Below are 11,957 nucleotides of genomic sequence, written 5' to 3'. Positions count from 1 at the left end.
GTAATGACTTCTGAACGTGTCCACAGTGGATCTTATTTAAAGGACCAGTGTAATTAAATGATTCAGCTTGTTTGATACAGATCTAGTGTACTACTGCTGACAGGTTTTCAGAGTCAATATAAAAGTTATTTTTATTTTGAATTAGAATCAACTTTTTTTTAATCGAATTGACTTTATTGTCATTGTAATTACATACAACGAAATTAAAAGTGCTACTGTACGGTGCAAACATAAAAACACCCACATAACAGCCTTTGTCTTGTATTAACTGTACTAAAGTGCAGACAGTTGTCTTTATATGATACATATCTTTGTGATAACCATTAAAAGACCAAAACCAACAACGAGTTGATCGTACATGTTCTGAATAAGGTGTTGCTGCTTCTGGACCAGCAGACCAACAGAAGGATCAGGTTTTCCTGATCTATGTAATCAATATAATGTAATGTATGTACCTACATTTAATCTGGATTTAGAACCAGTGCTTTTAGAAACACTACGGCTCTCACAGGTTTTCCAGAAACTCCTCTATTTCTCTACACATGTGGCTCCTGCCTCTGTCTCTAATCTTCTTCAGGGTTGTGATGCTGGTCTTCCGATAGATATTTCTTTGCGGTATCTTTGCCACCTTCATGTGATATCGTACTGACCCTTTGCTGTCTTGTCGATAGAAGTATAAATGTTTTGCATAGCAGTTGTAAATCCTCTGTTTGACTGCAGGTTCCCCATCACTTTCTAGCAGTTCCTGGTATATCTGCTCAGCTTTATCCTGGCTGTAATTTGACTTTGCGTATATACTTGCAAGGTCTATTTTCTTTGCAAGTGAAGAATCAGGGTGAAGAGCAATCACCTCTTTATGGAGACTGATTGCTCTGTCTATCACGCTTTGCTCTAGACGACTCTCCCTGAAATAAATGAGCTTGCATTTGTAGCAGTGTGCAGCACATCTCTTCAGATAACGCTCATCTGGATGGGTTTTCAGAGCCTCCTCTGCCAAATCAATGGCTTCATCAATAGAAACATAGTAACTGTAAACATTTAGTAATGGTTTAATACCACTGTAGCTGCTCACAGGATTTCTCAAAACCTTTCTGGCTAACTCACGTGCTTCATCTTTGATTTCTTCTCCGCGGTCAGCACGTAGAGTTAAGTAGTGAGCAGCAAGGAACAAGTTCTCTGGATCCTGTTCCTTGGCCATTCTCATTTTCTCCAGAAGGTCAGCCTTCAGCCCTCTGTCTCTGTGATCACAAGTATACACTAACCCTAAGATGTAGCTGGTGTTCCACTCCACCATGTCCGGCTGCATCCTGATGGCTCTCTGGAAGTAATCTACAGCCTCTTTCTTATGTTCTTTGCTGAACTTCATCAGGGTCCAGGCTTTCTCAGCGTAGATCTCTGGATGGAGCTCGTCCTGGGATGGAGATGGGTATTTATTCATCAGGGCGTCGACCTTTGACAGGTAAGCCTGACTCTCTGCTTGGTCTCCCAGGTGGTGGTGCAGCCACGCCAGGTTCCCGTAGTTCACCACCAACCAGGGACCCTCATCTGCGTTTCTTATCCTCCTGAAGGCCTCTGCAGCCTTGTTGAAGAAACTCTGGGCGTCTTCGGTGAACCCCAGCTTGTACTGAATGAACCCCCGCAGGTTGTAAATGTGACCCAGCCAGCTGTTTCCCTCCTCGGTGCCGATGTCCTCCAGGTGGTCCCTTAGATGTAAAAATATGGACTTGCTGGTCTCCAGATCCCAGGTGAAGTGGCACTGCAGGGCCTCCAGTTTGGACTCCAGTGTTGTTTGACTCTGAGCAGCACTGATGGAGAATAAAAATAAATATTGTAACACAACATCAGCAGGTTTAAACAATATGCTCTGAAGTCTGCTATGTTTGACCTGTTTATCTTATGTGGAGGAAGGACGTAAGGAGCATTAATTAGACAGCAAGTAAACAAAGGAAAAATGGATACTGTCCTTCCCCGAAAAAATCCCAAATAGGTGCTTTTTTTCTAGCGTGAATTGCGACTCATATTGGCCTTTTTAGTGGTCGTTAAAGCTTAGGTTGGGCCCAAAAAGATCAGGCTGACCCTACCCGAGCCCGAGCACGTTGTGTCCGAGCCCGGCCCGACACATTAACTGTAATTATGAGCCCGAGCCCGATTTAAACCTGATATTTTTTGAATACGTGGGCCGTTATAACTGACGTTCTCAACTACAATTCTGAGTTGTTTGAAATGCAGAAATCTGTTTTGAGGGGTATGCTTGGAGAAGTAACAAAAGAGGACGTTGAAGGCTGACTATCATCTTTTCTGCCATGGCAAGCCTGCTTCACGTGTCTGTTCAGCGTCAAAGTCCCCGTTTTTTGCTGTCATAGGCGAGCAGCGTGCCGTATAATGCACTCGACAAAGCCGACACATGTTGTCACTGCCCACGACTTGTTTAAAATGGTTCCATACCTCCGAATTTCCTCCAAACTTGCTCAAAGGTAATTCTCCTGTTTTTCTTTTTTCTTTACATCTTCATGCTCCATGTTGCACTTAAGCTCCATCATACAGCCCAGCAGGCCCGGTGTGATGCTCCATCATACAGCCCAGCAGGCCTGGGGTGATGCGTGCGAGTGGAGGAGACACGCTGCGCATGATTATGGCCCGAGGATAGTGACGGGAAATATCGGCCCGTGGGTCGGGTTGGGTCCAGTTCGGGCTCGGGCTCGGGCAGAGAATCTAAACTAGAGGTCGTCCCATCTATTGGCCGTAGTAATTCCTCATAAGGAGGCAGGTGTGTGTGTGTGTGTGTGTGTGTGTGTGTGTGTGTGTGTGTGGGGGGGGGGGGTTGTGGACAAATGTAAACGAATGCAATACTGTCTGCTTTTAATCCAAACCATGGTCTTTTTCTTAACTTGTTGTATGGTTTGGAGGAATTGTTGAAAACAATGAATGGACCACTGTGGTTCAGATCAAACAGGCCATTCCTCCCAGTCACACAGTCTTCACCATTGTTACCCACATAAATTACCCCAAAACTAGAGAGTCCTTAGGAAGTCCAAATGAGGAAATAACTATAAGCAGAGCCTTATCACCCAGGAAACACATTACAGCCCAAAAACTATGTAAAATCAAATTAATTAAGTATAATTCATTCATTAAATTAAAACAAAATGTATGCATTTAGCATTTCTCCAATTTCTCCACCAGACTTATATTTCTGTTTTGTAATACTTGTTCAAGTAAATTAAAAAAATCTAAAATCCCTGTGGTTGGAATGAAAACACCAACATTGACTTGTAGGATCCATAATGTTAATATTTTGGGCTCTGGGGCTCAATAATAAGATGTTAAAGGTGCCCTGCCATACAAAACCGTTTTTCCTTGTATTTTTTGAAATATGTTAGGTCCATATGTGTTTGTGTTATGTGGTGAATGTGAAAATGAACTGCTAGCTACTCTGTCAGCTCTAGCCACTGAACAGAAATAAGCGGAGAAATAAGGCCAATTACAAAAGCTGGTCAGTCTGACATCATGTTGCCTGAGCTCATTACTATTCATTAACTCGCCCAGTTGCGCTGAAAGGATGCTGACAGCCAGGCTCTCATTGGCTAGCTGTTAGCCAATCAGATTCAAACAGCTTAGCTTGCTGAATATTAATAAGAACTGGCAGAAATCGAGCCGAGTCTTCCTGCAGGCTTTCTATACCACGCTAGAATGGCTTGAAACAAGGTAACCAAGGTTTTTTCCACAAAAAATGTTACAGAGTCCATGGTAGAACTTCAGACGTTACCACAAAGTCATGAAATACGTGTGGCAGGATACCTTTAAATAAATCATAATGATTCTCTTTATATATCAAATGCAGCAGCAGCTCCTCACCTCATCATTCAGCTGTTTCCTCCACTCAGTAGTTCTCTAAATATTCGGCTGGTTTCTGCTCTTGATGCTGCTTTGAGTTCACTGGTATAAAGTCAGTGATGTCCAACTTCTGCTTCGCTGTAAATGATGAGATGTTGTTGAAGCACACAGCTTTAAATATTCATGCTGAAGTTGGAGCGGATGTCTGAGGCGGGCGTTTGCATTTGTAGACAAGTGGTCCAACTTGTTAAGTTTGTTTTTTACTATCTCACCTTAACTTTCGTTTCCCAGGAATGGAAACCTAGAAACACATTTGTAAAAAAGCATGACTCACTTTGTCATACTATATTTTCTCTTAAGTTGATTTTAAGTGTTCTTCTTCTTGAAGCTATGTTATGATGCCACAGTGAAATATTCAGACCCAAGATGCCAGCAGGGTTGCCAGTAGGCTACTGTTTTAGTTTGCTTACTGTTAGTCAATCAATCAAACTTTATTTCTATTGCACATTTCAAACAGAGGTTTGCCAGAAACTTCTCTATTTCTCTACACATTGGGCTTTTGTTTTTGTGCTTCTTCAGGGTTGTGATGCTGTTCTCCCGATAGATGGATTTTAGCGGTATCTTTGCCACCTTCATGTGATATCGTAGTGACCCTGCTCTGTCTTGTTGATTAAAGTATACATGTTTTGCATAGATGTTGTAAAGCATCTGTTTGTCTGCATGTTCCAGATCTTATCTAGCAGTTCCTGGTATATCTGCTCAGCTTTATCCTGGCTGTAATTTGACTTTGTATATAAAAGTATGTTGTTGAAGCACGCAGCTTTAAATAGTCACGCTGAAGTCGGAGCGGATGTTTGAGGCGGGGCGTTTTCAATGTTAACTTTCTTTTTTACTATCTCATCTTGACTTTCGTTTCCCAGGAATGGAAACCTAGAAACACACTTGGAAAAAAGCATGACTCACTTTGTCATAATATATTTTCTCTTAAGTTGATTTTAAATGTTCTTCTTCTTGAAGCTATGTTATGATGCCACAGTGAAATATTCAGACCCAAGATGCCAGCAGGGTTGCCAGTAGGCTACTGTTTTAGTTTGCTTACTGTTAGTCAATCAATCAAACTTTATTTCTATTGCACATTTCATACAAATCAATGTAACACAGTGCTTTGTACAAAAGCTACACAAGAACTCTGTGCAATTCTACAGAGAACCAGTGTGTGCAGAGATCTATGTGGACACTTTGAGCAGCGTCTGTCTGTCTGCAGAGTGTCGGTATGACAACAGTTACCGTGAGACACCTGCACGCTCTGCTGCCAGGTTACTGTTTGGTTACTTCACACTTACATACACAAAAGCCTCAATTATTTTTCATCTGTTCACATATAAACTTGGAGATATTGTTATACAGTTGTGTGTGTTTAATGCTCATCTGTGTTCGCTTAAAAGTTGAAAGCAAAAAAAACTATTTGGCAGCAGCTTTTCAAAGTTGTAGTTTGATTGACGTCCATCATCGTCCTGAATGTTTAGGGTTCAAGAATATATAGTTACCACCAAAAAACATAAAGAGGATTTCTTAGTTGATATAATGTTTATTTAATAGTATCGTGTAGGCTACAAATGGCGATCATATTCAAGTTATACATCAAATTAACTATTACATTAACAGCTATTTATTTTCTTACAGCAAAGCAAATTTCCTACACAGAGTATTATGTCCTTATTTAAACTTAAAAATGAAAACATTCAACACAACAGGAATATAATAAACAGTGAAGTTTGGAAAGACAACATCTGATTAAAATCTATTTAAATTAATCATGTAATGACATCTGAACGTGTCCACAGTGGATCTTATTTAAAGGACCAGTGTTATTAAATGATTCAGCTTGTTTGATACAGATCTAGTGTACTACTGCTGACAGGTTTTCAGAGTCAATGTTATTTTTTTATTTTAATCAGAATCAGAACTTACTTTATTGTCATTGTAATGACATACAACAAAATTAAAAGTGCTACTGTACAGTGCAAACATAACACAACACATATACTTATACTTATATCGTTTATACCTATACTTATATTGTTTAATATTCCATCTAGAGAATGTGTGACGTGCACCAACAACACCAAAACAAATTCCTTGTATGTGTTAAAAAACGTACTTGGCAATAAATCCCTTTCTGATACTGATTCTGAAAAACATAAAAACACACACATAACAGCCTTTGTCTTGTATTAACTGTACTAAAGTGCAGACAGTTGTCTTTATATGATACATATCTTTGTGATAACCTTTAAAAGACCAAAACCAACAACGAGTTGATCGTAAATGTTCTGAATAAGGTGTTGCTGCTTCTGGACCAGCAGACCAACAGAAGGATCAGGTTTTCCTGATCTATGTAATCAATATAATGTAATGTATGTACCTACATTTAATCTGGATTTAGATCCAGTGCTTTTAAAAACTCTACGGCTCTTGTAGGTTTGCCAGAAACTTCTCTATTTCTCTACACATTGGGCTCCTGTTTTTGTGCTTCTTCAGGGTTGTGATGCTGGTCTCCCGATAGATGGATTTTAGCGGTATCTCTGCCACCTTCATGTGATATCGTAGTGACCCTTCTCTGTCTTGTTGATTAAAGAATACATGTTTTGCATAGATGCTGTAAAGCATATGTTTGTCTGCAGGTTCCAGATCTCTTTCTAGCAGTTCCTGGTATATCTGCTCAGCTTTATCCTGGCTGTCATTTGATGTTGCGAGGTTTATTTTCTTCACAAATGAAGAATGAGGGTAAAGAGAAATCACCTCCTCATGGAGACTGATTGCTCTGTCTATCAAGCCTTGATCTGGGCTTTCTGAAGATCTTGATTTGAAGAGCTTCCATTTGTAGCAGTGTGCGAGACATTTCTTCAGATAACGCTCATCTGGATGTTTTTCCAGAGCCTCCTCTGCCAAATCAATGGCTTCATCAATAGATACATGGTTTACGTAAACCCCTAGTAATGGTCTAATACCACTGTAGCTGCTGACAGGATTTCTCAAAACCTTTCTGGCTAACTCACGTGCTTCATCTTCGATTCTCTCTCCTTTCTTTGCACATTGCTGAAGGTAGAGAACAGCGAGGTACAAGTTCTCTGGATCCTGTTTGTTGGCCATTCTCAATTTCTTCAGAAGGTCAGCCTCCAGCCCTGTGTCGCTGTACTTAAAAGCATCCGTTAACCCTAAGACGTAGCTGCTGTTCCACTCCACCATGTCCGGCTGCATCCTGATGGCTCTCTGGAAATAATCTACAGCCAACGTTTTGTCAGTGCTGAAAGTCATCAGGGTCCAGGCTTTCTCAGCGTAGATCTCTGGATGGAGCTGGTCCTGGGATGGAGATGGGTATTTATTCATCAGGGTGTCGACCTTTGACAGGTAAGCCTGACTCTCTGCTTGGTCTCCCAGGTGGTGGTGCAGCCACGCCAGGTTCCCGTAGTTCACCACCAACCAGGGACCCTCATCTGCATTTCTTATCTTCCTGAAGGCCTCTGCAGCCTTGTTGAAGAAACTCTGGGCGTCTTTGGTGAACCCCAGCTTGTACTGAACGAACCCCCGCAGGTTGTAAATGTGACCCAGCCAGCTGTTTCCCCCCTCGGTGCCGATGTCATCCAGGTTGGCCCTGCGACGTAAAAGTATGGGCCTGCTGGTCTCCTGATCCCAGGTGAAGTGGCACTGCAGGGCCTCCAGTTTGGACTCCAGTGTTGTTTGACTCTGAGCAGCACTGATGGAGAATAAAAATAAGTACTTTTTTTAATTAATTAACAATTTTCATTCATTTTTTAACAGCGTACAAAAAAAAACCTAACCCCCCATTCATCATCACCAACTACCCAGACAAAAGTCAAGAAAAGATGACATAGTAACCCTAACACAACAGAATAACAACAAAATAGACAGTTAACTGTAAACTAAATAAACATATGTGACAACCAGTGGTGTTTTTATAAATAAAAACTTTTCAAATGCTAAATGCTGAATTTCAAAAGATGGGCTACATACCAGTAAAACTAAAATACTCTGTCTCAACAAACCACATGGCTTCACAAAACAGACTGTGTTGTAACGTGAACACATCCCTTCATTCATCAACACTCTACCAATATATAACTTTGGGTTTCACCATATACTTGATGAAGTATATAGACATGGATCCAGTTCAAACAGCCGGGCCATTTTGGTCCAAACTATTTTAAGTCAGCGATTATATGGTGTGTTTTTGCCTCGTCATAGTTTGACAGATAGGCTTTATTGCTCAATACAATACCAGGGTGGGGCCCTCTCAAAAGGAAGTGACAATGGACCTTTTTCACAGCAGACATTTTGACTTGTCATAGTAGGAAAAGCAAGGCTGAAATTGATAACAACGATGGCTCAATTCCATCAAGTGTCCCAGTAAGCTATTTCAGTGAGTCAGCATGCACAATGTTAGGCCTCTCCTAAGTGAATGCAGCTATCATTACTCCTACTATGACATGTCAACATGTCTGCCATGAAAAAGGTCTATTGGGCCAGATTCCTTAAGTTAAAGGCATAGTAGTAATACAACATCTTTCGTAGACCCAAACCTCTATCAATAGCTTCTTGTCATTTATTAAAATGTAGCCGGGTTTCTTACCATTCCATACAAACGTCGTTGTTATCCTGTTAAACCATTTCAAATATGACAGGGGAACCTTCAGAGGAAGAGATTGGATAAGGTAGTTCATCTTGGGTACACAAACCATTTTTATCACAATAAGCTTTTGATTGAGATTGAGAGTCACCCATCTATTAACATCACAAGAGATTTTATTCAATAATGGATCCAAATTAACTTCAACTAGGTCTTTTTTTCTGGGGAGGGTATAAGATACCCAGGTATACGATACCTTGCTTGGGCCACTAAAGTGCACCTGATTGGAAGGCTGTTACGGAGCACGGAGCTGTTAAAGGTAACGCTTCTGACTTGGACCAAGTTACCCAATAACCTGATAGGTTTAAAAAACGTGTCAATGATCCCGAGAAGACAGGGTATTGATCTGCTAGGTTCAGACACAAAAAGTAATATATCATCAGCATAAAGCATAAGTTTGTGCATTACCCCTCCTACCGTGACACCTGGGAAGTTAGTGTCCTCCCTTATGACTGCTGCCAAGGGCTCTATGGCTAAACAAAACAAAAAAGGAGAAATAAAACATCATTTAAGAATGCCAAATTCCCCTGCCAGCCAAGTTTTTGTCAACTTTTACAAACAAGTGATCAAAGTCACCCTGACTGGAAACATTACAAACTGGCATGGTCTGTGACCGACACAGGACAGCAGGCCTCTGCATCGGGGATTTAAAACAGCCCCATTGGTAACCATTTACCAGGCATCAGTGATATCGGTGAGGTGCCTCTGCAGAACCCAAAGGATATTAAAAGACAAAACCCGCCCAGCAGCAGCCTGTTCCCCCTGCTGCTGTCTGACAAGAGATAGAAAAACATCTGCCATCGTACCACCAAATTACAGAGCAGCATCTTTCCTCCGGCTGCGAGACTCCTCAACTCATCCTCTGTAGTCCACCATAACAAATAGTGTTATTTTGTTTCTTGTGTAGCATAAAGGGACTGCAACTTGCATTTCGTTGTGCAACCCTGTGTTGTGGAATGTTCTGGAGTGATTGGGTTTATCTTACTGGCAGCGGCACTAATCATAAACTAATTACCCTTTCATTATGACATTTTTATCTCTGCAATTGTGACTCCTGAGCTTGAGTGGATCAGACAGAATAGTGGCAATATTGCTGCAACTAACAATTATTTTCATTGTCGATTCATCTGTGTTCAAATAGTTGTTTGGTCTATAAAATGTCAGAAAATGGTGCAAAATGTGGATCAGTGTTTCTAAAAGGCCAAGATGATGTTCTCAAATGTCTTGTTTTGTCCACAACTCAAAGATATTCAGTTCACTGTCCCAGAGGAGAGAAGAAACTAGAACATATTCACATTTAACAAGCTGTAAGTTTGACTTGTTTTTCCATAAAAAACGACTAAAACTTATCAGCCGATTATCAAAATACTTGTCGATTCATTTAATAGTTGACAACAAATGGATTAATCTTTGCAGCTGTAGGATGTTTGACCACTCTGATACCAAAGCTGTCTGTCTGAACTAACAGATTGTTTGTTTACAAGAGTAATTTAACACGCCCTTAAAATCTTATCTTTAATGTCTTTAATGTTTACCTTTTGCCCAGGTGGACTCCTGGACCGTGTGACGTCATTGTGGGGCGTAGTTACCAAGGGGGTAAGCTTCTCCTCGGACCGCGAACCTCCTATGGCGCCATTTTGATGCTAATAAGCCATCACCTCCTGTTAGCATCCCATTGACTGCCATTCATTTTGGCGCCACTTTGACAGCGAATAACTTTACATCTAAAGCGTTTAAAGACTCTATTTGTCCATTGTTTATTTCTAAAGAAACACGACAATGTATAAAAGGCTCCATTACCTTGTACCTCACGTTATGGCTCCGTAGCAGACGTTTTTATAAAAACAGGCTAATGATTGGGTCATAACCACGAGACTTACTGTCTCATAGTAGAGGAATTACCGTATAGTACAGGAGAAGCTCTCAGGCAGTTTCGTCTCACATTAGCTGTTTAAGTTTAATTACTAATGTTAACTAGCATTTTAGTGATCAATAATTAGCCTGTGTCTATGTTATCTCCTTACATATACCTACGCTCTCCGTCTCTGCTAGATTGGGAATGATTGAGATTTCTCTTGGCACAGCTACCAGAAGACTTCCAACTTTCAGACACGTTGCTCACGGCACATTTACGTCTCTCTCAGTTTGCAGCTGCTCAGTAACACTCAGCCATCACCGGAAAAGTGCTTCTAATGGCCTTCACTGGTCTCTGTCCAGAGACACGGGATCTGTTGGTCCATTCTTATATACAGTCTATGGTAGTTACACCTTACAGGTGCAACAGAGCACGTTTCTTAACCCCCATCAGCGATCCTCAGGAATAGAAACTTTCCAACAGGGAAGCAAAACGCTGCTTTTCAGCCTGGTGTTTAGTTGCTCTTTGTCGTGATTTCTTTCAGATATTTGGCTGTAGGTTTCCATTCCTGGGAAACGACAGTCAAGGTGAGATAAGACTGAAGTAGACTTTTATACGCGGAGAACCTCCTTGGAGATCCACTTCGACTTCAGCATGACTATTTAAAGTTGCGTGCTTCAACAACATCTCGTCATTTACAGCGAAGCAGAAGCTATAATCACAAAGTTTGTCATGATTTCTTTCAGATATTTGACTGTAAGTTTCCATTCCTGGGAATCGACAGTTAAAGCTCCATTGTGTATTTTTTTGAGTTGGTTCTTAGCAAAAACCCCTTTGTTCTTTCACAAATATGTGCTCATTCATGTGTAATTACTTCCACCAACTAATCAAAGTATTCTTGTACGCGTAGAATCTGCCATTCAGAATCATTCAGAATACATACGAGCGAGTTTCTCGAATGACGGCCGCCATGTTGCGCCTCCATCTTTAAAATACATTAGTTAAAGAGTGCCGTGACGAATGCCGGGGAGGGGGAGTAGATAACGGAATCGCCAAGGAAGTTAAAAAGAGAATTAAAACGACAACGTGACAGGCAAAGAAATAAGACCAAAGTTAATATTGGAGTGATATTTCCAAGATGGAAAGAGCTCATAAGGAGCAAAGATTTTAAGAGGGACGCCGAAGTTACCTGCTTTCTTCTCAAAAGGTAGTTCTGCCTATTTGTGTAAATTCGAAGTTTTATAGTTGCTTAGTTGCATGGTTGTGCATAACGCTAGAACGACGTCTAAGGATACTTTTCCTCGCGTCAATGATGAAAAAGGATTGTCTACCTTGTAACATAAACGTAATCATATGTGTCGTGATTTCCCTGGCAGACAACTCACGTCATGGAGTTGTAACACAGACTAGCTACAGCTAGAACAGCTGCGTGTAAACGATGGAGATACTTAGAGCTCATTTCGGTTTCATTGACATTGTTCATACTGCTCAGAGAAATATTTTAAACACACAAACCTCCGTTGCTTCTCTCCTACGCTGTAAACATTACCTTACACTATT

At 40.9% G+C, this 11,957-nt stretch overlaps 2 protein-coding genes across 2 annotated transcripts; both read right to left on the bottom strand.

The window, feature by feature from the left end:
• LOC118496206 (interferon-induced protein with tetratricopeptide repeats 5-like) lies at window positions 1-3,948 on the bottom strand. Its single transcript, XM_036006935.1, has 2 exons — window positions 3,856-3,948; window positions 1-1,805 (listed from the first exon to the last, which is right to left on the bottom strand). Exons 1-2 carry the CDS (start codon window positions 3,861-3,863, stop codon window positions 506-508), a joined length of 1,308 nt encoding a protein of 435 aa, XP_035862828.1. The 5' UTR covers window positions 3,864-3,948; the 3' UTR covers window positions 1-505.
• A 2,077-nt stretch (window positions 3,949-6,025) lies between these two features.
• On the bottom strand, window positions 6,026-9,182 carry LOC116059151 (interferon-induced protein with tetratricopeptide repeats 1-like). The gene is made up of 3 exons (XM_036007413.1): window positions 9,119-9,182; window positions 8,960-9,015; window positions 6,026-7,614 (listed from the first exon to the last, which is right to left on the bottom strand). Exons 1-3 carry the CDS (start codon window positions 9,180-9,182, stop codon window positions 6,301-6,303), a joined length of 1,434 nt encoding a protein of 477 aa, XP_035863306.1. The 3' UTR covers window positions 6,026-6,300.
• Between the last annotated feature and the right edge of the window lie 2,775 nt (window positions 9,183-11,957).

This window comes from Sander lucioperca, chromosome 11 (assembly GCF_008315115.2).
Source record: "Sander lucioperca isolate FBNREF2018 chromosome 11, SLUC_FBN_1.2, whole genome shotgun sequence".
Classification (NCBI taxonomy): Eukaryota; Metazoa; Chordata; class Actinopteri; order Perciformes; family Percidae; genus Sander; species Sander lucioperca.
This window is presented reverse-complemented; position numbering and strand designations above follow the sequence as displayed.